The 27,392-nt window shown below is 31.8% G+C and overlaps 1 protein-coding gene across 6 annotated transcripts in view; it reads left to right on the top strand.

Annotated features, from left to right (window-relative positions):
* LOC132715373 (ETS-related transcription factor Elf-3-like) overlaps positions 1 to 27,392 on the top strand; it is an 89,375-nt gene that overhangs the window by 34,013 nt on the left and 27,970 nt on the right. The window contains exon 1 of one of the 6 annotated variants that reach the window (XM_060698363.1): positions 16,122 to 17,275. The exons of 4 other annotated variants lie outside the window; for them this stretch is intronic. In XM_060698363.1, the coding sequence (XP_060554346.1) occupies positions 16,789 to 17,275 (487 nt within the window). In that variant the 5' untranslated portion in view covers positions 16,122 to 16,788. Of the gene's footprint in view, positions 1 to 16,121; positions 17,276 to 27,392 lie in introns of those variants that run through there. One more of the 6 variants, XM_060698364.1, reaches the window with a different exon arrangement.

Raw genomic sequence — 27,392 nt, 5'->3', positions numbered from 1 at the left:
AACTTACCTTTCTTTGTAGTTTTACATCAAAGCTATGCATGTGCGCTTAGATAAAGATCATTAAAATTGTACGTCAAAAAGACGTTATTTTATTAATATTTCGATATCAAACAAATTCACTATTAATTTTACATTAAAGAACTATTTAAAGACATTGGTTTACAACATAATAGTGACGAAAAGATCGAAAATAAGGGACGAGTTGACCATATTAGGGACGAGTTGACTCTTTGAGGACGAGTTGACCAAAAGTAGGGGACGAGTTGACCAAAAAGGTGACGAGTTGACCAGAGGACGAGTTGACCAGGGGACGAGTTGACCGGATTGCGAATAATGCAGTGACTAGATAATATATAGAGTCTATGTATATTGGTCACAAATGCATTTATTTAATGTTTTTCTAAATATGAATAAACGGCAATGTCTATACATGATGCCAATATAATATATCCCCGGGTGGCCATGATTTGTCACCCTAAGCATTTTGCAGTGCTACTTTTTCTATTTTCTAATATTCCATGCATGCTATGTTGAAGAAGTTAGGCAGATACATTAAATTTACTATGACGTTTAAAAATATCCAACAGTTTTCTCTCATAAGGACAGTTTGTTGAGACTTTCTGACATACACAGGAAGGGTGTTGACTAGGACAGGGACAAATTTAGGAAACCCGACAATAAAATCCACTATCATCATTTGTTTGAGCCGCTAAAATGGAAATCAGCAAATTAAATATATAACGGCTGCATCACATTAGCGGTGTCTATGATTTTGGCTCTATAATAGTCATATTATCTCATTCTGTTTCTAAAAAAGCACAATATCTGCTGATGGCAGTGACAATTTGTTAGCAGCAGCTGAAAATTATGCTCATTGCATTGGGCGGGTGCTGTCTTTGTTGTAAGTTATAATACTGTGCTCATCTGAGTTCACAGTACTTAACACTTTGAAACAAGAAGGAAAACATAAAATGAACTTTCAAAAGCTGTGACATAGGTATTTAATGCTGTATGACACAAGGAAACAAGAACATATCCAATCAAAATCAGATTTAATGGTCAAGACGTAGAGCATAGGTTGACAATTTTGAAAACAGTATACGTCATCATTTCAATTGCGATAAATGGTGTAAATGGTGTTTCAGTAAATTTACTAAATGTTAGGTTGCTCAATTTTAAATATTAAAACTATCTCTACTTTGTAACTCAAAATATATACAATATGGTAAATTCTTTTAATATTTTATATTTTGATGTACATAATGATACAAAACAATAATATAATGTGCAATTTTAGGTTCATGTTATTGCCCATTACCCAGGTCTTACCTTAAGAAAATGATGATTGTTTTAGATGTATGCACACATTTCAGTGGACTGCTGTGGCATTTTGCAGAAATGAGTAAAATCTTTTATGTAAAAGTCTACAGATTTAAACTATTTTGCACAAAAACATTGTTGTTAAGGTGTATGACTTATATATCTCAATTTTCACCAATTAAACACTAGTGAGTAGTCACAATGAAACGTGCCTTTACAGTGAAATAAGTGATGACACTAAATTAGTGATGTTGACTATACAACTTAATAGCTGGCAGCAACCGAACAATAATTTTAGGAATTAGTGGAGTTAAAAAATCACCAGACAGACACCACCCGGTCGCTGGGCAGAGCCTGGGCAATGTCTTTTTTATCAGGTGATTTTAAAGGCACCCAGGCACAGACATCAACCGGGTTGTCTCTAGCCCCCAAATAGACACCACTTGACAAATGAGTATCACCTGGTATCCGGACGGTTCATGTACAGGCACCGGGCGATTATTGTAACCATTTTGTCGTTAAGTAAGAAGGCGCCTTGAGTTTGGTGTAATTGCCTCAAAAAAATGTATTTGTGAATTCCTTGGATTAAACATTAATTTTCTTGTCAAGCATGGACTATCCAGCTGGCGGATTTCTCAAATTCTAGCTTTCATGTTTCATGTTTATTTTCAAAACTTCAACAAAATAATATTTAAAAACACAATAAAAACATAGTACTAACAAAAATGAATTGACACTCATTTACATCTAGGGTCTGCTATTTAGCTAGATTCTATCTGTTGTATTGACTGCAGGAAATGTCGCTGTAGTATAAGTCTTGGGTATATACTGTATTGAAACATTCTCGCATATAGTAAAAATGCATTATTTGATGAGTAAAGAAACCATCGTATTTCCAATAACAAAAATTATTAATGGATAAAATGTAAAAATGCTGTTGATCATTAAAAAGATGCCACAGTAGCAATAGAATATCTGTTAAATAACAAATTTTTTAATCTCTGATTTTCTAGGAAATGTAAATCGTGGTATTTTCATTGATTTTAGGCTTGGTAGTAATGATTCTCTTATATTTCCTCAAAGTACCAGTAACTCACTATAACTGTTATAAACAATGACTGCAGTTTATTTATATAAAATATCATAGTTGTTATTTCATTGTTTTTCAATACATAATGAATTGTGAATAAGGAAAAGATATTGATTGTATTTTCCATAATTATGTATAAAATGACAAGTAGAAAGTACTATTGAACTAATCTAGTAAAGCACTGCTCATGGCATTTGCACTGTATTAAGTCAGATGAACTAGATCTTGAATAAAATAAATAAACCACTAAAGACTCTTTATATTTAGATGATGGCCTTTAATAGGTACCACCTTGATGGTGTATCGAATGGAAATGGGAAAATTTATAATTGGTACCCTCTATATGGCTGTCTTATTGGAAATATGGATCTCACAATTATTACAATAATTTATCAAGATAATTGATTGATTGATTGATTGATTGATTGGGTTAAACTAAAATTTCTGTGATAACAATACAATGTATGTAGTGAAAATTTGGTTTAAAGTTATTAAAATTGTTATTTGATTTAAGCTGGTTGATTAAACTTGATATGAATGTGAAAAATGTGACACTGTTGTAATTGTAAATGCATGACAATTGTTTTATAAAATCCATGCAGTGCTGTTTGCTTTGTGTAATATTCTATAATGATCACCAAAATATTGAATTTTACTGTCTTAAGTGGGACTGGTAGGGACTTGTGTGTTGTATGCAAGACCAGTGTCTTATAATTATAGACACATAAAAGTCCCTCCAGGAATAAGTGTTCAGTATGCATTAGCAAATGCAAGCAAGCTTTCCTCTAAAAACTGCTCTAAGACATGATTTTGCATATTCCAATATTTTACACACTTTCTAAGAAATACATGAATATAAAAGAAACTTTGAGATTTCTTGCCCATATTTTAGTAGTTTTTTTTTCCATGTTTATCTTTCTACAAGTGTTACATCAGTAATGGGAATATCCATTTCTCAGAAACTTTGAATTTTCTTGGAAAAGGCTAGAATTTTACTTCCTTATAGAAATGCAGCATTCCGATTGGTTGATTGCGGCAGCTTCTGTCTCTTACAAATATCATGTGATAAGAGTGCTAGTAAAAATCAATACCATACAGTTAGCTTAAATTTATCTAAGTCTTCTATTGGTCACTTTTCTGTTATATCTTTTGTAAATAAATAGATGGATAATATATTTCATAACTGTTTCAAAAAGGATTAAACTAACATAATATGTAAGTATATTCAGCAAAAATACAGTAGACAGGCATTTCCTAAAAATTCCTGTTACAGAGACTTTTAAATGAATTTATGATTGTCAAATTTGCAAGATTGTTAAATAATTACTATAAAGTTCTATACTAGTGTTATCATTAAGGCTATGAGTACACTACATGACCATTGTCCATAACCAGTTAATGTTTCTTTTGGGGTCACAGAATGTTAATATAGAGTTAGTCTCGCATTTGTGTTGCAAGTCACAAATCGCAGAGTTGTATTGCATATTTTTCTTTTGAAGATTAACCAGTTCTTGGCAATAAATCAGTTTAAGGCACAAAAATGCCCCAGGCTTTGATTGGAAAACTGTGCAGTATTTTGGGAAATTTGAAAAAGTTGTTAAACTGCATAACTTTACTAGTAAATAACTTTACAAGTAAAATTTAATGACTTACACTATTGTCATATAACATTTCATTTATCAGAAGTTTTACAGTATTACAGTATAATTCTTTTGAAGCTGTCAGGAATTTTTATTTAAATTTGGTGGGGGGGGGGTTATTTTGGATTTGGAAAGGGGCCCTCATATCAGCCCCAGGTAATAGGGTGAAAATGCCCTGTACGGTTAAAAGAATATATGAAAGAGAAAAATCTATAAAGAATATTTTGAATTGTTGATAAATTTACACAATAGGCGGTACAATTGAGATTGGTATTGAAAATACAAAACTGCACTGTGTTTCATTGTTTTTTAAAGGAATTCCACTGAAGCCCAAATGTCTAAAAATAAAATTTGAATTTCTTACACAGATCAGCTGGGGCTCTTAAAGCAGAAAGATATACAAAAGGTAATTAAGACAGATGTTCAGAAATTAATTGAAAGTTATATTTTTTTGTGCTTTTCCTAGCCAGTTTTGAGGAAACACTTTTCAATTTTGGTTAGAATATTCAATATGGAAAAACAAAGTGAGCAAAGAGCAATTTCATGCAAAAGTACTTGCAATTTTTGTTTAAAGGCACATTATACCGCCAAATAATTTTTACATAGAATTTTGAAAGCATAATATTTTTGTACAATTGTTGCCATAAGGCACATTTTTCTTGTCCATGTGTGTTTCCAGTATTGTAGGAATGTTACCAGCTTGTTGGCAGCTGCTTTACAGTGTGTTGTCAATGAGTTGCCAGAACTTATTTTTGTAAGGGTGGGCAACAAAGTATTTCAGGTGTAAATAACAAAGATAGGAAGCAATAACTTATTTGTGTGTTTTAATCAATACTTTAAAACATTTTTTTTTTTTTTTACTGGAACAATTGTTATGGATCTCTTTACAATGAATAATATGTGAAATCTATGAATCATAATTTTTTCATGAATAATTTAGTGTTTTTGCTTTCCAAAGAAATCCCTTACATTCATTCTTGTGAGAAAATTATCAATAAGGAAGATTTATTATCATTCTTTTAGTTTAGTGTTTGATTTTCTTGTTGCTACGGTAAATAGAGCTATCTGAATGATGATTTCAAAGGGAGATATGTCATTTTCCTTTAGTTTAATAAAACATTGCTAAGGAAATGGTGCTGAAATTTGAAATGTTAAATTGATCAAGAATCATTTCAAATATTAACTTTTTTCAGTTCAGTTGTTAAGAAAGCGGTCAAATTATTTAAACAACTCTTTATTGCTGTTATATGGCTCCAGTTAGTGTCCAACCCACAATCCTTGGATTGAGAGGCACAAGGGCACAAGCCTCCCTGTGTGAGTCAGCTATGAAGTGTTTGTTTATAGATAAAGTCTTTGTTCACATATTTTTTTATACAAATTTATACAAATATACAATTTAAAACTCATTTCTCATCATTTTCATTTTCATGAAACATAAAAGAAAAATATTTTATTTATTTATGTTTATTTACAAATGTGTGGAAAATTAATGCAGTCAGATTATTTCCTTTAATCAAGGTAAAACTAACATTATACATTGTAAAAAGTATGGTAAATCTATAATAAACACAAATTTGCTTGTCTAAGAACAACATAACAAGTATGTAAAAATAACTGATTTAAGGTATATAAATTGCTGACAGACTGGCATCACTGCAAATCTGCAAATAAACTTCTATAGTGGCTACAACATCAACTGAGCTAGTAAACAATATGCTGACATAATTGCAGAATGCGTCCACGCTGGCATTGTGTCTTGTTTTTTCAATTGCGTAATAATAGAAGATGTAGCTCTTTGCTCATACTTAATGAGGGTCCATCTGTGTTTGACTTTGAGTTGTCAGTTATATAAAGTTTGTAAGATCTAGACAAGCTACATATGTATTTGAAGAAAATAATAACACTGAAATTTGGACATTTGGATTCTATGTTAATTAAAGAAATTATATAATTTTAATCCTTAGGCTTTTATGAGTGCCACCTGCTAGTTCCTAGCAATAAGCGTAATTATGTCTCCCAAAGTTTTTGCGAGACATACTGTTTTTGTCTTTACTGTCTGTCTGTCCGTAGAAACCCAGAGGCACTTGGGTGACTTGGAGAACAATAGGTAACAGTAAATTCTCTTTGATCCTATTCATTCTGTTTTTACTTGTGTGTCTTTTTTTAAGCCTTTGTGACTAAAAATGGCTAAAAAGATCAAAGGAAAAGTCACATAAGTACCATTTCTTAAGTAAGTCTGTCCGTTGCCATCTGTCTGCATTGAGCTTGTCCGCCCTTCACAGGTCAAACTACTGGTGGGATTTCAACCAAACTTTATAGGATTGATCAGTACCATCCCTAGTTGTGCACATCACCTCACTGAATAAAATGGCAGCCAGAGCTAAAAATAGAAAAATCTTGTCCGGCCTTCACAGGTCAAACAACTGGTGGGATTTCAACCAAACTTTACAGGAGTGATCAGTACCATCCCTAGTTGTGCACATCACCAGCACTTTCTGCTTTGCTGCACAAAATGGCCGCAAGAGCTAAAAAAAGAAAAATCTTGTCCGGCCTTCACAGGTCAAACTACAAGTGGGATTTCAACCAAACTTTACAGGAGTGATCAGTACCATCCCTTGTTGTGCACATCACCGCTTCGATGCACAAAATGGCCGCCAGAGCTAAAAAATAGAAAAATCTTGTCCGGCCTTCACAGGTCAAACTACTAGTGGGAATTCAACCAAACTTTACAGGAGAGATCAGTAACATCCCTTGTTGTGCATGTCACCAGTAGTTTCGCTTTGCTGCACAAAATGGCCGCTAGAGCTAAAAATAGAAAAATCTTGTCCGGCCTTCATAGGTTAAACTTCTGGTGGGATTTCAACCAAACTTTACAGGAGTGATCAGTACCATCCTTAGTTGTGCATGTCACCAGCAAATTCAGCTTCCCTGCACAAAATGGCCGCCAGAGTCAAAAATAGAAAAATCTTGTCCGGCATGCACAGGTCAAACTACTGGTCGGATTTCAACCAAACTTTACAGAAGTAATCAGTACCATTCTTTATTGTGCCCATCACTGGCACGTTCCCCTTCGCTGTACAAAATGGCCACCAGAGCTAAAAATAGAAAAATCTTATTCGGCCTTCACAGGTCAAACTACTGGTGGGATTTCAACCAAACTTTACAGGAGTGATCAGTACCATCCCTAGTTGTGCACATCAATCGCACGTTCCGCTTTACTGCACAAAAAGGACGTCAGAGCTAAAAACAGAAAATTATTGTCCAGCCTCCACAGGTCAAACTATTTGTGGGATTTCGACAAAACTTTACAGGATTGATCAGTACCATCCCTAGTTGTGCACATCACCTCACTGCGTAAAATGGCAGCTAGAGCTAAAAATAGAAAAATCTTATTCGGCCTTCACAGGTCAAACTACTGGTGGGATTTCAACCAAACTTTACAGGAGTGATCAGTACCATCCCTAGTTGTGCACATCAAGCGCACGTTCCGCTTTACTGCACAAAAAGGCCGTCAGAGCTAAAAACAGAAAATTATTGTCCAGCCTCCACAGGTCAAACTATTTGTGGGATTTCGACAAAACTATACAGGAGTGATCAGATCCATCTCTAGTTGTGCACATCACCAGCACATTCTGCTTCGCTGCACAAAATGGCCACCAGAGCTGAAGATAGAAAAATCTTGACCTGCCTTCACAGGTCAAACTACTGGTGGGATTTCAACCAAACTTTACAGGAGTGATCAGTACCATTCCTAGTTGTGCACAATACCAGCATGTTCCGCTACGCTGCACAAAATGGCCATCAGAGCTATAAATAGAAAAATCTTGTCCGGCTTTCACAGGTCAAGCTACTGGTGGGATTTCAATGAAACTTCACATGAGTGACAATACACAGTTTTGGGAGACATATGTTTTTGTGAATGTGTTTAAATAGATTTCTATGTTTTAAAGTTCATTCACACACTTTGTAAGGAAATAATACAAATTAAATGTAAATGAAATAATACAAATATACATGTAATTATGGCCGTTAGGAATGAGTGTGTTGAACTTGAAAGTAATAAAATAAAGATACTCACTGAACAGTGCATAGTGCAGACCATGATCAGATGACGATGATGCTCCAGCTGCTCTCAGTCTGTGTACCAGTCAGTTACCCCAGCAGGGTTATATGCTCTCAGTCTGTGTACCAGTCAGTTACCCCCAGCAGGGTTATATGCTCTAAGTCTGTGTACCAGTCAGTTACCCCAGCAGGGTTATATGCTCTCAGTCTGTGTACCAGTCAGTTACCCCCAGCAGGGTTATATGCTCTTAGTCTGTGTACCAGTCAGTTACCCCCAGCAGGGTTATATGCTCAGTTTATGTGCCAGTCAGTTACCCTCAGCAGGGTTATATGCTCTCAGTCTGTGTACCAGTCAGTTACCCCCAGCAGGGTTATATGCTCTCAGTCTGTGTACCAGTCAGTTACCCCCAGCAGGGTTATATGCTCTCAGTCTGTGTACCAGTCAGTTACCCCCAGCAGGGTTATATGCTCTAAGTCTGTGTACCAGTCAGTTACCCCCAGCAGGGTTATATGCTCTCAGTCTGTGTACCAGTCAGTTACCCCCAGCAGGGTTATATGCTCTTAGTCTGTGTACCAGTCAGTTACCCCCAGCAGGGTTATATGCTCAGTTTATGTGCCAGTCAGTTACCCTCAGCAGGGTTATATGCTCTCAGTCTGTGTACCAGTCAGTTACCCCAGCAGGGTTATATGCTCTCAGTCTGTGTACCAGTCAGTTACCCCCAGCAGGGTTATATGCTCTCAGTCTGTGTACCAGTCAGTTACCCCCAGCAAGGTTATATGCTCTCAGTCTATGTACCAGTCAGTTACCCCCAGCAGGGTTATATGCTCTCAGTCTGTGTACCAGTCAGTTACCCCCAGCAGGGTAAAGGTAAAGGACCTGCCTCATAGGTCCACATGAGTACTTGTATTCTGAATGTTGAAATAAGTATTAATTTGATATTATAATTATGTCATTATATTACGATACTTTATTTTAATACTAGTCTTACAGTCCGTCAAAGTTGATTCAGAATAACATGCTCAACTCTAGAGTCATTAAAATGATGAAATAAATAAAATCATTGCAGTTTAAGGTGTGTTTTTTTTGTGGTTTGGACATTCTTCAGCTTCTTTCTTGTTGAATTTAAGTTGTTGTGTTCAATAGGTTATTATAATAAGATTAAAATATTAGTTAGTAAGTTACTGGTGGTTATATAAAGTATTTTATTAAAGTGTATGATTGTATTGACAGCAGAGTGAATATATTAATGACAGTGGTATACCTAACAAAATGATGGTTTGACAATGCTGCACCAATATTACTATACACAATAGTTCCTCACTTTACTTTATAATATAACAAGTAAAGATATCTTTGATTGTCATTGTTTGCAAGTGTTTTTAATGAAAGTTTTATGAAAGATGATACTTTGTTTCAGAGATCCCTCAAGATAATAATAATTGTGTGAGTGAACAAATGTAAAATTGTACTGCTGATGTATACATTTGCAGGGTCCAATACCTCAAAGTTCCAAGACCGGTCAATTTTAAGAAGAACCAGTAAAACCTGTATGTTGTTGGTCCATTTGACAGCTGGCATAAGATTTAATTAACATTTTTCAACATTTTAATAATTGAAGCTGTCAAAGTTGGAATTATCTAAACTTTTCATTGAATTGAACAACATTAATATTCTAGGTCATAAAGCAATCAATGATCCCTAGTTAAAAGTTTCATATATAAAGTCAAATAGTTTACAAGGGAGGGCACTATGTTGTTATGAGTAAGCTCTCTTTGTAGTGTGCAAGGGAAGTAAAAATGTGTAGAAAATTTAGACTTGAAATGACAACTTAGCTCCCTTGTTATGAATTTCATATTTTTCTTCAATATTTGGGTGTAGTTGGATCAGTCATTGTGACTCATGAATACTATATGTTGACATTGCATTTGATATAAAAAAAAAAGTGTTTAAATCTTTAACTCATTTTATAGTTTCAGTCTTCTTGGCAGTTTTGGGATGCTAGGGTATTTTGTGTTGTTGCTTTTTGGTTTGGTGTTCAAACAGAGCAATTGTCCACTATTTGACTAATGTACTTTTACATGTTGCGATGTCAAGATCTTAGCTACTAGCATGTAATAAAATACTTTGATTAATTTTAAATATGATGTGACAAGGTTTGTTGTTCTGTGTATAGTTGAACATGTTACTGAGTTGAAAATAAGCCTATAAATAGTCAGTTGTCACTTGATTTATGGAAAAATCAAGTCTGTTTGCTTTTTGATAAGCCAATATTTACACTGATTTTAAACACCCACATAATTTGACCTTAGGTAGATTTTTAATAAGTTAGATATGGTAAACAGTGTACTTGACACAGGGAATATGTTAAAACTTGTTTTCGTAATACCCTCATATTGATGTAAATAAGAACTGAATTGATCAGATAGCACATATGACATATCTTTGACACATGATCAAAGTTATAGTTTGTATATTGCCATTCATAGAAATCTTAAACAGAATGCTTTAAGTAATTTCAATAAAGAAAACATGGAAATGAAAAGATTATAAATTGTCAACAGTTGTATGGCATTTGGTCAGTAAATAAAATATATATCAGCTACATGGCTTGAGATGAGAATATGCATAGTTCATGTTCTGATTCTGTCTTTTACCTGTCTTAAAAGTTAAAAGCGTACAAAAATGTTAACTTATCGTAATTCAGCAAGTTTTATTTTGAATAAGACCTACATTATAACATTATTTTGAACTAAGTAAATTAAGATCTTCTTAACTTAAATATAGGTGCAGTATTGACACCTGAACTCCATAGTCATGATCATTACATTTAAGATGTAAGTTAAGTGCATTTATTAATGTTTATACACTATCAAAAGCAACAAAATCTCATGTGAGAAAAAGACATATGTTTGTTTCATGGCCTGAAAACTCTGTTATAGAAAACACTTGCCAATAATAAGTACAAAATTTCCACTGGATTCATGACCCTGAACAAAAAATAGTACTCCTACACATTGAACTATTTTTGTTTTATTTCTAAATGCCAGTGTCATTTTTAGTATGTGTAGAAAAGGAACTTTAAAAGGTTGAGCCTATTATGTAACAAAAATTTGTCAATTTGTGGTCTAGAATGTAAGTAAAGCAGCATATACCTATAATTTTTGTATACTTTTTAGCTTGACAATGGCGGTTTACTTCACACTCAAACACTGGTCTTTAGCTCTGCTTTTCACAAGAAAAAAAGTGGAGCTATTGTCATAACCCTCTTATCCGCATTGGTTTACCTTTTTTTCTTTGAGGTCCATTTTCTCATAAACTATTAAAGCTATTCACTTCAAAGTTTGTATACATGTTTATTATTGTAAAAAGAGACCATTTCAAAAGGGCAGATAATTGCAAATATATGCCCCTTTTCATATTTTGCTTTCAATTAACTATCCAGCACAAGACCTGTCTGCCAACATCAAGCTCCACAGAAAAATGGAGGGCTGTCAGCGGACAGGTCTAACTAGAAATCACTTTTCCAAATATTCCAGACATTGTCAAGGAAAGGTACACGTATGTCTTGATTTAAGAGACAGTATTAGAAATTTTAAGTCTTGAAACAATGAGATTTTCTCTTATATACAAATTTATGATTGAAAATTTGTCTCAGTTTATGGCTTCTTTCTTACACTGTAATATCTAAAAAAATATGGATAGAACATTTTTCATTTCCTTTTTCTGTTGGTATTGGATAAATTTGACAGTATGAAATGTGTAGGAAGTCCTGTAGTTTAGATTAAATACATGTACATTTCTATAACAATAGGGTTTCGTTATGGAAATGTTTTGCAGGCCAAAGGGAAGTTAAATCACAACTTCATTTGAAATATACTTGAAATTATGTGACATATATATGCAAAAAAACACTGAAATGACATTTTCTAATAGAGAGTGGGCGTTATAAGCACAGAAAGTTTTGTTTGAGGGTAATAACTTCTCGTATAAAGTTTTTTGTAAAGAGATATTTCTTACAGCTAGTTATTGCATATTTAATATTGCTTAAATGATTTATCATTTATTTTTGCATGAAGTTTTACATAATCTGAATTTGAAATGTCAGAGGTCTTTAAATAAAGTTAAATTATAATTTTTATATAAAGTTCATAACAGTCTCACACAAATCATTATGCACAAAATAATTAGATACTGAACAAGAAATTTGCAGCACATTTATTTGTTTTTTGTAGGGTTTTATTATTATTACTTTGACACAATCCATGTGGAAATCAATGGTTTTGAGTCCAATTTCAGCAGTTTTTTTTCCTAATTTGAAAAAGGAAAAATATGAAAACACAAGAAGCAAACATTTTAAGACATGACATATGTTTGGCCTTAAAGCTGTGTATCTATCTTTAACTTCCACTTCCCTTGAGAAGATTGCGCTGTTTATTTCCTATATGTGATAACATAACTGATAGTGCACACAGTGTATCAAAATCTCCATATTTGGCAAGATATTACATTGAAGCGTAAATACTCTTGTCATTAATTTAAGTCAATATTTACAGCGACAAGTCACAGATTTTAACAGATATAGGTCTTTTGGGCCAATGTATTACTTTGTTTCAAATTTAAACAATATATTAAATGAATAATGTTAACTTTTAAAATATTTTGGTCGGGTTTAAAGACCACTATAAAGGTGTTATTATGGTGAACGTCCAGCTTTATTGATGAAGGAGGACCCTGTCTGTAGTTTATTTGAAACACAAGGTGACAGTTAAGTAGAACCACCACTTTCAGTAAGATAGCTGAAGAGCTAAATAACTTTTACATGAAGAACTCCAAAGTCACTTGTGGAGATGAGGACCTAACATGGTGAAAGGCCAATTGATTTGAAGACAGCCCTCTAAATCTGTTGGGTTAGCTCAATAGCCTTAGGTAGAGCGTGGACTGTGAATCTGGCGACCAGGGATTGGACGGTGCAGGTCACTTTCGTTGTGATTGATCATGAAATTTTTTGTACGGTCATTTGCACTGTACCTCTGCTTTGGTATGTACAGAAGTTGCAGTTCCTTGCAAAAGTGAAGGCAACTTGTATTGGTGAACTGCTTGACAGCCTGCCAGGGAACAATGCGGTGGCTGAACAGTTCTCTGGTAAATTCAAATGTGGCTTACTGTCGTGATCTGGAGTGAAAACTACCACCACCAGACAGCCCTCTAAACAACATGGCCATGCAGACTCCTTTCAAAGTGTTGCATTCAATCTGGTCATCAATGATCTTTGAAGTTTGAGTTCAATTATGCAAAGGCTCTGCTGAATGTTGCATTAAATTATTTAAAAAGTTATCAACAAAACCTTGGAATACTTGCTTATCATGACAAAGTTCAGCACATAATTACGAAAGCTAAATTTTTGGTGTTATGCCCTTTTTAACTTGTGTCAAAAGTGGTTGCCATTAAAAGATGATTGACAAAGAAGAGCATTATAATATTCTGATGTGTCTTATTATATGTGAGAAATAATGTCAAGTATCTGAAAGACGCCATGTTTCTCAATTTTTTTCCCAATTAATTTGTTGGAAAATTTTGATCTAAATTCATATTGTTGCATGGTGATACTGAATATGAATCTGTTAAAAATTATTTAACCAGAAAGTTATATCTAAAATCTGTGCATGATTTGAAATTACGAATATTGCCATAATAAGAAATATGATAGCATTATAGAAATCCAACATAAAATAGAAAGATAAAACATGTTTACAATATTGTTGTCATGGTAACTGGATTGAAAGCAACTTAATTTTTGTCTCTTTATAGAGGAGAAAAAACACATCCTAATTACTTTAGATATAGATTCAGTTTTGTAAGTGATACAGTAAGTAAAATACAAACTAAGAGATATTTTTTCAATGAGTGAACGTTAATCATGTTTCGCATATACATTATTAAAATAAACATGTATTTCTGTTAACTACTTATGAGTTGATGTTTGGCATTTTATCATGTTGAGTGAAAATATTTATTTCACGAAAAACGAAAAAATAACCTTTTTATTTAATTTCATTATCAAAGAAAAAGCTTGCTACGCAACTGCAATTGTACAGCGTGCAGTAATATATTATTTATAGATGCGTCCTGTTTTGCACGCGATATTTGGCGTTACATTGTGACGTCACATAAACAACTCTTTTTAACGTATGTACAGCGTTAATGACTGAATTAAAGATATTGGTGTTCGGATTTATTTTCTTAGTTAGATTTCAAAACAAAATTCAACAAAAAGTTGTTTTGTATTTATCAGATTTTTCAAACAAAATGTCAAAAAAAGTCCCTTAAAATAAATATGAGTTTTGACTCCGCCCACTTTCATATTTAAATATCATATTTATTTTTTTAAAAATATGAAATATATTTGACTTATAATTAGCACCATATTTCATGGATAAAATTAAATAATTTTTTTTTAGTTTACATAAAAATTATTTTCGGTAAATTTGGGAAAAAATTAAGCCACTAATGGGGGGGGGGATAGGAATTTCCAACAATTGGGAATGGGCCTGTTTACCTTCTACATGTCGGGCGAAAACTTTAACCAATTGTTTTGATGCACATTGTTATAATGATACATAATAAGTGTTTTTTTTATAATGTAGATGTATGGCATATAACACCTGTTGTGTATTGTAGATATTTATGTCACATTTACTGACATGAGTAATTTATTTTCTGGGCAATAAAAGTGTGACAAAAGGCAAAGAAATGTTGACGCATGCATTCAGATTTCAAAGCAAGTGCAGATTTTTGCTTATCTTTGAACTATATTAGACAAGTTATACAAAGACCCAGTGTCAGTAATAAATAATTCGTATGGCATCTCCTGACTTGACTGACGGGCATGCTCGTTTATGCATATTGTTTGAAACATTTAACAAATTATTTGAAATCTTGATGATTATGTCAACTCTTACATGAATTGTTGGCCTGTATAATCAAGGTACATCTCAGTACATTGATAAATAATTTAATGTTTATCATTGTTTTACATAATTAATTTCTTAACCACAAAACATAAGGGAGCAGTCACATCACTATAGTAACTATGTTGACATGTCAGATTAACGACTCTCAGCTTAAAAGGTGGGTATGCTGCAGCTGTAATATAGGAGAGTGTCTTCCATTCAAGTTATGGACAATATAAAAGTAAAATAACTAGTATTTGAAATGATGCCATTATTTATTTGTATACTTTTTTACTAGAAAAAATGGCAAGTATGGTAAAATGTTTTTGTTAGTACTTGTAATTTTTCACGTAATTGGTCTGAAATATTTTAGTTTTCATTCGAAAACTTAAAAAAGGTTTGCGTTAAATATAAGCTTTAAATTATGTATACAAATAGAACATTAAATATGTTATATGAACTTGTCCATCTTTCAATCTGGACAAAACAAAAATGTATTTATCATTCTTAGGGAAAAAATATCAGATGCTGAAATATTGTACCTGACTTTTTTTAAATGGGTGCAATAATTCTGTGTGTGATTATTTTGGTATTTTTGTTGCAACTGATCTCAATGACTTAATTATTATTTATTGAAAATCTTGGTCAGAGTGACCAATCAGTTTTAATACTTTATATCTGATTATAAACAAAGTTGCTAGTTTTGATGTTTATAGCTGTATGTATAGGCACATAAACCAAACAAATAAAATTGTTGGCCTAATACAAGATGATAAAACTGATCATTAATCTTTGTTAATGTCTTACTATACTATAGTCATGTAGCTTGACCTTACCAAGTTTTATATAAAATGAAAATTACCGAAAAGTTAACATAGGCGTTACATTAAAAAACTTTCAAACATTCTAAACATTGTCAATTGTGTTTAAAATTTTGGTTTAACATATGGACTTAATTTAAAAATATTCAGGTATGACCTTACGAATAAGTCGGTTTTTTTAACCTATTCGTTTGACCTAGATAATCATTGAAGTGGTCATGTGACATTTGCGGCAGTTGACAGTGTTATAGTTCAGTTCCTGTATTAACGCAATGGTACTGTTTGCGGAATACTTCCTATGTACTACCTTTTCTTGATCAGTATATTGTCTAGCTGGTTTAAACATGTCACTACATTGTGGTTAAAGGCAATAACTGCGCCTATAGACATTTAAATCCTTACGCAGTGTAGCATGGATCAGTGTGCTTTTGAAAAAAAAGATATTTGAGATATTGAGATAAAGCGATATAATAAGAAGCAAATAGGAAGGGAAGTTTATGTATCGAGTTTAAGGAAAACATTGTGTCACAAGACTGTATGAAGGAGTATCGGATATTTTTACTTTGGAGTCGGTGAATATTTTATACTAAGACTATTATAAATAAATTTGTACTCTTTATCACAGATACAAGAAAAACAAATTATAGAAGCTGTTTTATTATTTTTTTTTAATGATTAGGGCTGAAGGAAAATAAACATGGCAGTTCTGGTGAAAATTTATGTGAAACATAAAGAAAAATGGGATTGAGGCTGAAAAATTTGAAACTACATCTGTTTAAAAATACATGACATGGATATTATTTTACAAGGAATTATTTATTTGTATGTTTTAAGTTGTTGAGTCACAAGTTAAATGATTATTTGCAAATCAACAGCTCTTATAAGTGCAAAGAAGAATAATTAAATGTTCATGAAAAATTACTGTGCTGAGGTAGTGAAGGTGGAGTGTGGATACTTACCCCCAGCTATGCCAACCCCAGGCCCCATGAAGATGGAACCAGCATTCCTTCCAACTCATCCATTTATACATCATCCTCAGCCGTTACAAGCATTACAGTTTCCGTTCATGATGCCACGTCCATATTTCCCTATGGCTCTACCGCCAGCACCAGCTTTGCCACCGACTTTGATGCCACCAGCGCCTATGGCACCTAGACCAATGAAAATAGATTATAAAGACTTGCCAGTGCGAGAGAGCCGAAATGAACCGCCAGTATTAGACTTATCAGTGAAGAAAACTCGTAGAGACTCGAACTTATCGAACATATCTGTGATTTCGGAACAAGAAAGTGTGGGACCAGATGATTCAGATCAAGGTCTTGATCTTTCATGTCCAGAGAAACAAAATGGTGGAAAAACTTTTAAAAAAGCTTTATTAAATCGTTACCATAGTAAGTAGAAAAAAATCGGCCTTTTTCTTATTGTCACTCTTCTCACATTATTTCAATTTTTCTCATTTTAAGAAATAGGTTGATGATCTTTGTAAGATTCATTTGTCATTAAGAGACATGAGTTTATATAAAACAAAGACTCATTAAATAAGATTGACTATAAAACAAAAGTTAATAATAATAATAATAATAACTGAGAAGATGCATGCAAACAAAAATTAATGTTTCAACCATACCAGATAAGTCAGGGAAAAAAAGTGTAAAAACTTAGCAGTTCAGTAACTTTTTATTATAAACATTGCCTCTTTTGTTTAAGAAAGGAAACTGTGCAAAGTTTGTCACATATCACTGCCAACTTCTCCATATGGTTCATTTAAGTCAGCAATAGAAGCAGTTACATGATGTTAGGCATTATATTATTTGCAATAAAATCATTGCAGAAAACATCATTATAACCATTTTTGCTTGGATTAGAACTGAAGTCAGCAGACCTAATTTTTTTATCTTCTCTATTTGCAATTTGGTATTATATGAGATGAAAAGAAAATGTTTCACTTTGGTTTTATTGATATACAATTATGATATATTATATTTTATAGTATCTTGAATTATTTTAAGTTGTATGATACTTCACATAATTATACTGAAACAAAATTGATATATAAATTTATACCAGTTTCTCATATTAATGTATGACATTGTTGTTTTGCTATCTCCTATTTGATCGATCTTAAAGAAGTATGGAATCTGTTGAAATATGAAAGTTGGTCCAATTACTCCAGATGCTTGAATATTACTTTTTTGCTCATGGTTTCATTATCTCTCCGGTTTCAGAATTGAAATTAGTTTTATTAATTGAAATAAAGCACTGAAAGTAGAGGATCAGAAATGCATTATGGGAGAATCAGTTAATTGTTTTACATCCCTATAGATTCAAATTGTCGAAAATTAATTGAATAAATTTCCTGAGTTTTCAACAATTGATTGTTAAGATGAAATTTAAGGAAGAAAAATAATCTAATCTTAAAACCTGATCATAATTGCTTGGTAAGGAACTTGAGAAACTAAAGTCTACATGATTTCCGTAAAAAAGATTTCATTTCCTGTTTGAACAAGTGGCATTTTAATCTTATCTCAGATTACAACTCTGACCGAAAGTACATACAAAGATAGAACATATACCACCAGCTTGGTCACATGATCTTATATAGCCTAACTTCAGTTTCCTTTTTATATCTAATCATGAGAAGTTTAAACTACTTAAGATATTTGTATACTGTTTCAATGTAAACCAAAAATGAATTGTCATCTCTGAAACTTTAATAATTAGAACAGGAGGTATAATGTGAAAATGCTTTATTCTCCTTTATAAATGTCTGATATATAAAATTATTATACTGTATTATTCTGTATTATTTTCATCCTTTTGAAAATTGTATTTGATATTGTAAATGCAAGGTTTTAATTGTCACCTAAAAATGTTTACCTGTCAGTGATCAATAATTGATTAAGAGATATTCCTTCAAGTAGATTAAAAATTGTATTGATTTAAAAATGGTTTGATATCACATTAAAATTTCTATAACTAACTTTGAAATTTCCTTAATTTTCTGTTTGAACAGAATTTTACATAATAAACATAATATTGCTATATTCATTTGATGAGAGTATATCAAAATATTTCTGCAACATATATGCACACAAAATACTGATTATTTTAACCTGTATTTAAAGATAATTATAATAAAGAGCAGCTGATAGTGAAATCTGACTGTATATACTCATTTACATATAATAAAGTTTTTGTTTGAAATGAAACAAATTACATGCACATAAAACAAATGAGGTAGGCTGGAACAAATTTTGCCGTAAATAAATAAACGTCATAAAAGAAACTGCAGAAATGATTAGAAAGATGCTAGTTATTTTGTATTAAATGGAAAGGAAAAATAGCTTGCATTTTTACATGTAATTTGTATTGTGTACATGATCCCCGCAATTTTTTTGTTTTGTTTGCTAGGAAAGGTAATAAAAGACAGGAAAAAGTGATGATACGTAGTTTAATGAGTGTGTGAATTATTTATTTCTTCACTATCTCATCAATATGAGGAGAATTTTATAATAATGTATTAAATTAACCTAATTGTAGTGCTTGTGTTTAATGACTAGTGTTGAATGAGTTGAATATGGTTTTCATTATAATCCAACATGGACTGACTTGTGTGCTATTTATAGTATGATGTACTTATTAAAAATATACCTATCCAATCAATTTTATCAATTTTAAACATTTATAGGAGATTGATTCAATATTATTTTCAAGAGAATAATTATAAAAGTCTAAATCAACCTTTAAAAACTCATCTATTTGTTATTGGTTTTCTTACAGGATGTCAGAAAGTGCTGATCTTTGTATTTAAAGTATTGTTCATTTTCTGATCAGGTTTTTTTTAATTTTATAGATTTAATTTTATTTTATTTTGTAGGTTAAAACAAAGGTGTGCAATTTAAAATTGCTATTTCATATTACAAACAATATTTTCACATGTTGTTTTGACGTTTAAATAGAGTATTAATATAGGATTATTATTTATATCACCTTTGACAGAAAAATGTAAGGTAAAACATTATCTTAAAGACAGTTTAGTGACATAACATATTAATGTGTTTAGTGACAGTTCATAATTATATTAATGTAACTTCTTCCTAAAATTTATTTTTGATTAATTTGTGTGTGTATATACACACACACTGTACTCTGCTTTGATGAGATTTTTTGGATTTATTTTACCATACTGTTGCACTTGAGACCTGCTTAAACACACTTGACAAGTGCTAATTCTAGAAGATCTGTTATAAAGTTTAGTCATTATATTAACTATTATAACTAATATATGAATGTAAATAATTATGATTGCATTTTGTGTTCTAGAAATGCTGACATATCATACGATAGGTGTATAGATACAGGTTACTGGTAATAAGGTCTCACCATGGCCAATTTATTTGCTTTCAGAGCCATCCTCCACAAGTTATACTTGTTAACTATATATAATGACCAGTTTCCTATCTGTGTAACACTTCATTATTTGGTATGTAGTAATTATCATATTTGTTTCTTAGGTAATTATGACTTCCTGTCCGGAGAAATGGATATATAATTATGACCAGTTGTTAATATATATCCACCTCGGTATGTGGCAATTTGTCCTTGATAGAAAATTAAGCATTTCAAGATGAATAACTGAAGGAGAAATTTTGCTTAGTTGCTCCATTTGCAACATGATTTGGTATGTGAGAATGAAAATTGCTAAAGGGAGGTAACAGAAAGTCATTCTATGTTAATTTTAGTTACTAAAAAGTGCATCTGAGGTAACAGGATATGAGGTATTTTATTTACAGTAATGAAACAAATATGTTTACATTAACAGAGTTGTTTTACTGAGTCAGTCTCTCCTTGTTACCAAGAGAAAGGATCTTGAAGCAGTTGATGATTTCAATATCAAAATACAAAAACTATGCTACCAACATAGTAGAGCCATAATCCAGCCATGTCTATAATGGCTACAGCAGATTAAGGGTTGTTACTTAAGGCCCTGATATTTTGGTATTCAAACTACAGAACTCACAGTACAATTGACTTGTATTGTAAAACCCAAAGGTTATTTACTTATTATTATAAGTCATATCATGGAAAACAGGTTCATGTAAAATATTTGTTTGATTGACAATTTAAATGAAATTTCTTAGTAATTTTTGAATTAACATAGACCGACTGCATCAAATGTAGGCAGTTTTTGGACCATGTGATTGTTCAATCAGTAGAAAAAGGTGAAAATTTGTATGGGGTGGAGAGTTGCACTCTGCATGGCCGATTATAATGAACCTTTCTTTTGACATGTGCTTACATTTGAATGAACCTAAATATTTTCCATTCTACATAAGAATATATTGAACACTTATTTAGGATTACTAGAAATTATATATCATATTAAGAATTATTTGAGTGTGTGAGTATTTCAGAAAACTTGGCTGATTATTCAATGAAATGGGACTTAGTTTCAGTGGTTTAAAATAAGAACGTTTTAAGATTGTAAAAAGTTGTCTTCTGAGAAGAAGAAGTTAAGTAAGAAGTAAGTCAGTAGAGTATACAGGAATGTGATGAGGTTAGGTCATAAACCTATTGAGATATGCTTGTTTCCCATTATCAAAGACTTTTACAGTGGATGATGGAATAAGAATATTCATGGAATTCAGTCAGTTCTTAACCCTAATATCTTTTGATCAACTTAATGGTGATTAAAACATTACAGTGTAGCTGAAAGTTAAATAATTAGTTGTATATAAGTCCAGAAAATAACTTCACGAATGTACCATACAGTATTCTTGAGCACTTGGTGTGAGGTTAATATAATTATAAATTTTTTAACTTTTGATTGATTTAGTTTTCAGCTATTGACTATGCTTGACTCCAGCCATTACCCCACCCACACATTTACTCTCTTTTTATTCTGTTTGGTAGAAATGGAGGAAATTCTGTATATGATTTATGTCTTACATATTTTCAGGAATGATTGTTCATTAATGATTGTTCATTAATGATACATAGTGTTTACTTTCATTTTGTTATTTGACATTGTGCATTGAATATTATATTAAAGAATTTGAAACAGCATAAAGGAAGGTAAATTCATTGGAAAATCTTGCTATTAATAAAAAATGGGTATAATTATATAGTTTTTGTGTCGCCTTGAAAAAGGCGACATATAGGGGTTACTTTTGTCGGCGGCGTCGTTGTCGGCGTCGTTGTCGGTGTCGTCGTCGGTGTCGGCGTCGGCGTCCCCTAAAGCTTGTCCGGAGCATAAGTCAGTCATTATAAGTCTGATTGACTTCAAACTTGGTATGCATGCTTCTCATAATGACCCGAAGTGCAGTGCACAAGAACCAGTACTCTTTTCTTCTTATTTTTTGAGTTATTGCCCTTTGTTAATTTTCATACTTTATTTTTGTCCAGGCCATTTCTCCTTAAGTGTAAAATCTATGGACTTGAAACTTCATAGGATGATAGATCTAACTGATAAGAAGTGCAGTGCACTGAAACTGCTGATCTGCATTTCTTATTTTTTAAGTTATTGCCCTTTATTAATTTTCATACTTTATTTTTATCCAGGCCATTTCTCATAAATTATGAAATCTTTAGACTTGAAACTTAATAGGATGATAGATTTTATTGATAAGAAGTGCAGTGCACAGAAACTGCTGATCTGCATTTCTTATTTTTTGAGTTATTGCCCTTTGTTGATTTTCAAATTTCATTTTTGTCTTTGCCATTTTTCTTAAACTATATTGTTCACAAGGCGACACATCCGACTCGCGGAGTTCTAGTTTTAAGTCCATCTGATTTTCTATGAACAGACTTGGGAAAAAGTTTTAATTAATACATTAATAGAACAACAAGAGAAAATGCAACCTCTCCTGAAACACAACTTTACATTTTGTTTGACATAATTGTTTAAAGGTGTAGTTTTTTTTCTTTCCGCTGCCTTAAGGAGATGTTTTTAGTTATTTGATAAATGAAGATTGTAACATTGAAACACACTCTTGCCTTTAAAAACACATGCTTTTTTAGTGTGAAACAAGGCTGGTAAAAAAAATTATAATAAAGAGAATTTAAAAAAGTGAAATTATATTTTGTTACAAATTAAATTAAAAGCAGCAGTAATATTTTGATGAATTATCAAATGTTATTATAGTAAAAAGGACTGGCCCCTGAGACCCTAATGTAAATCAAAACAAACTTGTACTGTTTGTCAAAATGAAAATTTGTTCATCTCCTTTAAAGATTTTGTTGGTGCCAAAATAAAGCATAGGAAATGAAGATGTGATTTGACTATAAATAACTTTATCATAAGTATTAAAAATTTACTGATGTGCTCTCATTTGAATAAAGCTGTCATATTAAAAATGTATTCTGTATTGATTATATTTAACTATTTTTCCATGCTCTTGTGGCTTTGTGGAAATGACTGTGCAAATATAAATTTCCTACATGATAAATGAGTGTATAGAAATCTTGGTCATTTGAGCATGTCTGATCATTACTTTAAAATATTTCAATGTTTTCTTCTTCATCTAAAAATAGTCATGTTTGTAGAAGATTAAAGTCTCAATTGGCTGTATGTATGTCACAAACAAATGGAATATGTTTGTGAACTACTGACAGTTTTTAGATGCTTTTTTATTTAAGCTGAAATATTTATTAAGATGATTAAAAATGGGTTTATATGAGAAAATGATATTAAAGGCCAGCATGTACATTATAATGAAGTAAGGAGCGTCTAATTCCTCCAAATGTTGTTGTTTTTTACCGTATATAGTTTATTTAGAGTATTGAACTATTATGCCTTCTTAGTAAGTTATCTTCTTCGTAAGTTTTAAAATTTACCAGTTAATTAATAGACCAGGGACCTTGTTGAGGCACAGTTTACCAATGATGAGTGGGTTATATATATTGTGCCTCAACATGATACCAGTTTGTACTGGTATAGAAAGACCTGCAACACAGATTTTATATATGTGCCGAGCATTTGACTGAAACACTCGTCAACAAATCATTTTAACAAGTGCATTTCAAACAGTTTATAATTTACAACTGACTGTAAACATTCAAATGATTACGTATTTCATTGTATTTTTGTTTTTGTTTCAACCTTTATTAAACACCTTTGTATTGTTTTCCTGTCTGTTCTTAGAAGTTGTAAACAATCCTCATTTGAATTTTGAAATGAATTGATACAAAAAGTAGTAATAATAATAACCACAACCAGGATTTCGACGTCAAGATTAATTTTAGGAAATGTTTTTTTTTAAATGAATCTCATGTATTAATTGTCGCATATGGTAAATATCGCAGTAAATTTTGCCGCAGGCGGTGGAAGGGCAAGTAATCATATCTGTCAGGTTTATGTCTTGTTTACGAAAGTGAAAATCTTGAATTTGCCTTCAGGCCAAGCAGTCAAGTATTTAATGTCATATCATAAAACAGTTAAATTTGATTTCTCAATTAAAATGATGATTTAATTTGCAATTCAATGACAGAATTATGTTGTTGCATGCGAATAGCATGTATAATTAGGAAAGATAATGTTGAAGTGGTGTTTTATAAAAGCATCTTTTGTTTTCGGATGGCCGTGACATTTGTTCGGCGGCATGCTCTTTAAGACTTGCGGTAGTTAGAGCGATTTTAATGAAGGAATTCCTTGATAGGTTAATGACAATTTCAAACAATATATGATTGAGTTGTCTCAAGCTAGGTTCATAAATGATTTGTGTTGAATAAAAGTGAAGTAAATCAGCGTTTACGGAGTGCGTAATTTGTCCGAGTGCATAAAAATATCTAAATGTGGGCGATTTTAAACATGACTTTTTTAATGTAAAAAGCCTGAAAGAACGTTCCATGCATTAACACAGATTTTTTTTATTGACGTCAAACAGACAAAAATAAAACAAAAAACTTATGATTTGTCTTTATTATACTTTTGTCTATTATTTGAAGATAAAATATTTATGTGACACTTTTAAGATTAAATGATTTATAAAAATACATTTCAAGTGAACTTGGGTGTAATGACCATGTTCTCTGCTATAATAGGAACTTAATTATTGACTTGAGATTATTCTTTGATCTTTGACCTTTATAATCTCTTAATCTACTTTACTTTCTTATTGTAGTTCTGCTGAAATTCTGTCATTGACTCCAAATAAAAACTTCCTCTTTTTATAGAATCCTTTTTGCATTTGAATTAAATTTATTATGATTTATTATTATGTATAAAGTATGTATATGTATTGCCATATTACTTCTTGATGATCATCCATTATGCCAGGTTAGGCAAATTGCAGATTCTAATGGTCTTCTTTTTGTTGTCATTCTCCTGTTTAAGAAACCTGTAAAACCGTTCCAACTGAATTATAATTGACTAATGTCGAGAAATTTTGAACTGATACACACTAGTTTCTATTAGATTCTTTCAGAAGTATAATACTAGAAATATGAAGCTGTGTATTATAAATATGATTGAAAAAAAAAGATTTTTCATACAATAAACTTATCAATTAATGATTGCACCACAAAAATTTCCTAACCTTTTGGATTTTAATAGGGAACATTAACCTGGCTTAAAATTTCTTAAAATTATATGCTGATGATGATGATTCTGAATTAAGAAATTTTGATGAAAGTAAATGATCTTAAAAATGTCAGTAAGTTCAGTGAAAGTATTTACAAGTGATAATTTACTGGAAAATAATATTCTTTGAACTCGAGAGCTTTAATCCTTTTCCCTTCAATAAATATAGCTTTAGGAGGCATTATTGACTGAAATTTGCGGAAGTAGGAAGTGGAAAATACGTCAGTCATCAGCAATAATCAATAGACTGTCTGGTGTGAGACAAGTGCAGACCATTTTACTGCTGGAGAATAACTTCTATATTTGGCATGCGTGTCCCAATTCTTCTATATAGGTTATTGCACTAACACATGCCTGTGTGGAGCTTTTACATCTTTAGATAATACTTGTCCTGAGATCTGAACATGCCAGACACAAGCTCCTTCAAATGTCTCTTTTATGATAAATAACGGAGAAAAAACATATTTTGAGATTTAACTTTCTACTTGAAGATAGAAAAGTCATGTTATGATATAAGTAATGAAAAGATAAATTGATCTACCTCATGACATCAGGCAATATTTGACTTTGTTCTTTTTGATGAAATATTTAGCTAGTCCTGTCAGGCAAATTTGATGCTTTTCATTAAACACATAAGGTCAAAAAACAAGTTGTCTTTAATTATTACTGTCTTATATTTCAAATCAAAGCCTTTGAAAGATTAACATTTTATAAAGGATGGCAATATGTCATAAATGGCTAGAAATATGTCATAAATGGCAAAACTTTAGGAACATATTACCATGTTTTTTGTATGGAATAAAAGAAGATTCAATACTTTTAGAATTATAATTTATAATACAGTATTCTTAATAAACTAGATGGTTATTGGTATAGAAGTCTGGCATTTCTGCATCTTTATTAATGATATCTAGAGGCATAAATTTTGAGACATTTTGTAGACTAAGTCATCTCTAAGAGAGATATTTTTGAGATTCTTAAGTCATTTCTAAGTCATAAATGAGATAATTTGAGGGAATCTCTCTATAGTTTTAATATTAATCAGTATAAGATATTTTGAGGGCATACCATCTTTCGATTATATAAGATATTTTGTGGCTGCTCCAACTCTGAGCTATTTTAGGGAATCTCTCTGTCATAATTATGAAATATTTTGTGGGCATCCTTTTAATTTTATAAGATATTTTAGGGCCATGTCAAATCTCTGTCTTAATTATATGTGATATTCTGAGGGCACCTTCAATATTATATGTGATATTATGAGGGCAACTTCAATATTACATGTGATATTCTGAGGGCAACTTCAATATTAATTGTGATATTCTGAGGGCAACTTCAATATTTTATGTGATATTCTGAGGGCAACTTCAATATTATAAGTGATATTCTGAGGGCAACTTCAATATAACTTGTGATATTCTGAGGGCAACTCCAATATTATGTGATATTCTGAGGGCAACTTTAATATTACATGTGATATTCTGAGGGCAATTTCAATATTATATGTGATATTCTGAGGGCAAATTCAATATTATATGTGATATTCTGAGGGCAACTTCAATATTACATGTGATATTCTGAGGGCAACTTCAATATTTTATGTGATATTCTGAGGGCAACTTCAATATTATATGTGATATTCTGAGGGCAACTTCAATATTATAAGTGATATTCTGAGGGCAACTTCAATATTCTAATTATATGTGATATTTTGACTGCATCCTCATTGTCATAATTATATGAGATATTTTGAGGAAATGCTATCTGCCTGTCTCTATGTAATTAGATATTTAGAGGTCATGGCACACATTATTATTATAATGTAGGATATTTTGATGGTGTTAACCTGCATCTAAATATGACATGTTTAAAAATGTTCCAGATAGGATGTTAGGACATCAGAAGTTACTGCTTAGTCTTGTTGGAGT

Source organism: Ruditapes philippinarum, unplaced genomic scaffold (assembly GCF_026571515.1).
Source record: "Ruditapes philippinarum isolate M1 unplaced genomic scaffold, ASM2657151v2 ctg548_1_1_1_1, whole genome shotgun sequence".
NCBI lineage: Eukaryota > Metazoa > Mollusca > Bivalvia > Venerida > Veneridae > Ruditapes > Ruditapes philippinarum.
The sequence above is the reverse complement of the archived record's forward strand: the minus strand, read 5'-3'. Positions and strand labels throughout refer to the sequence as shown.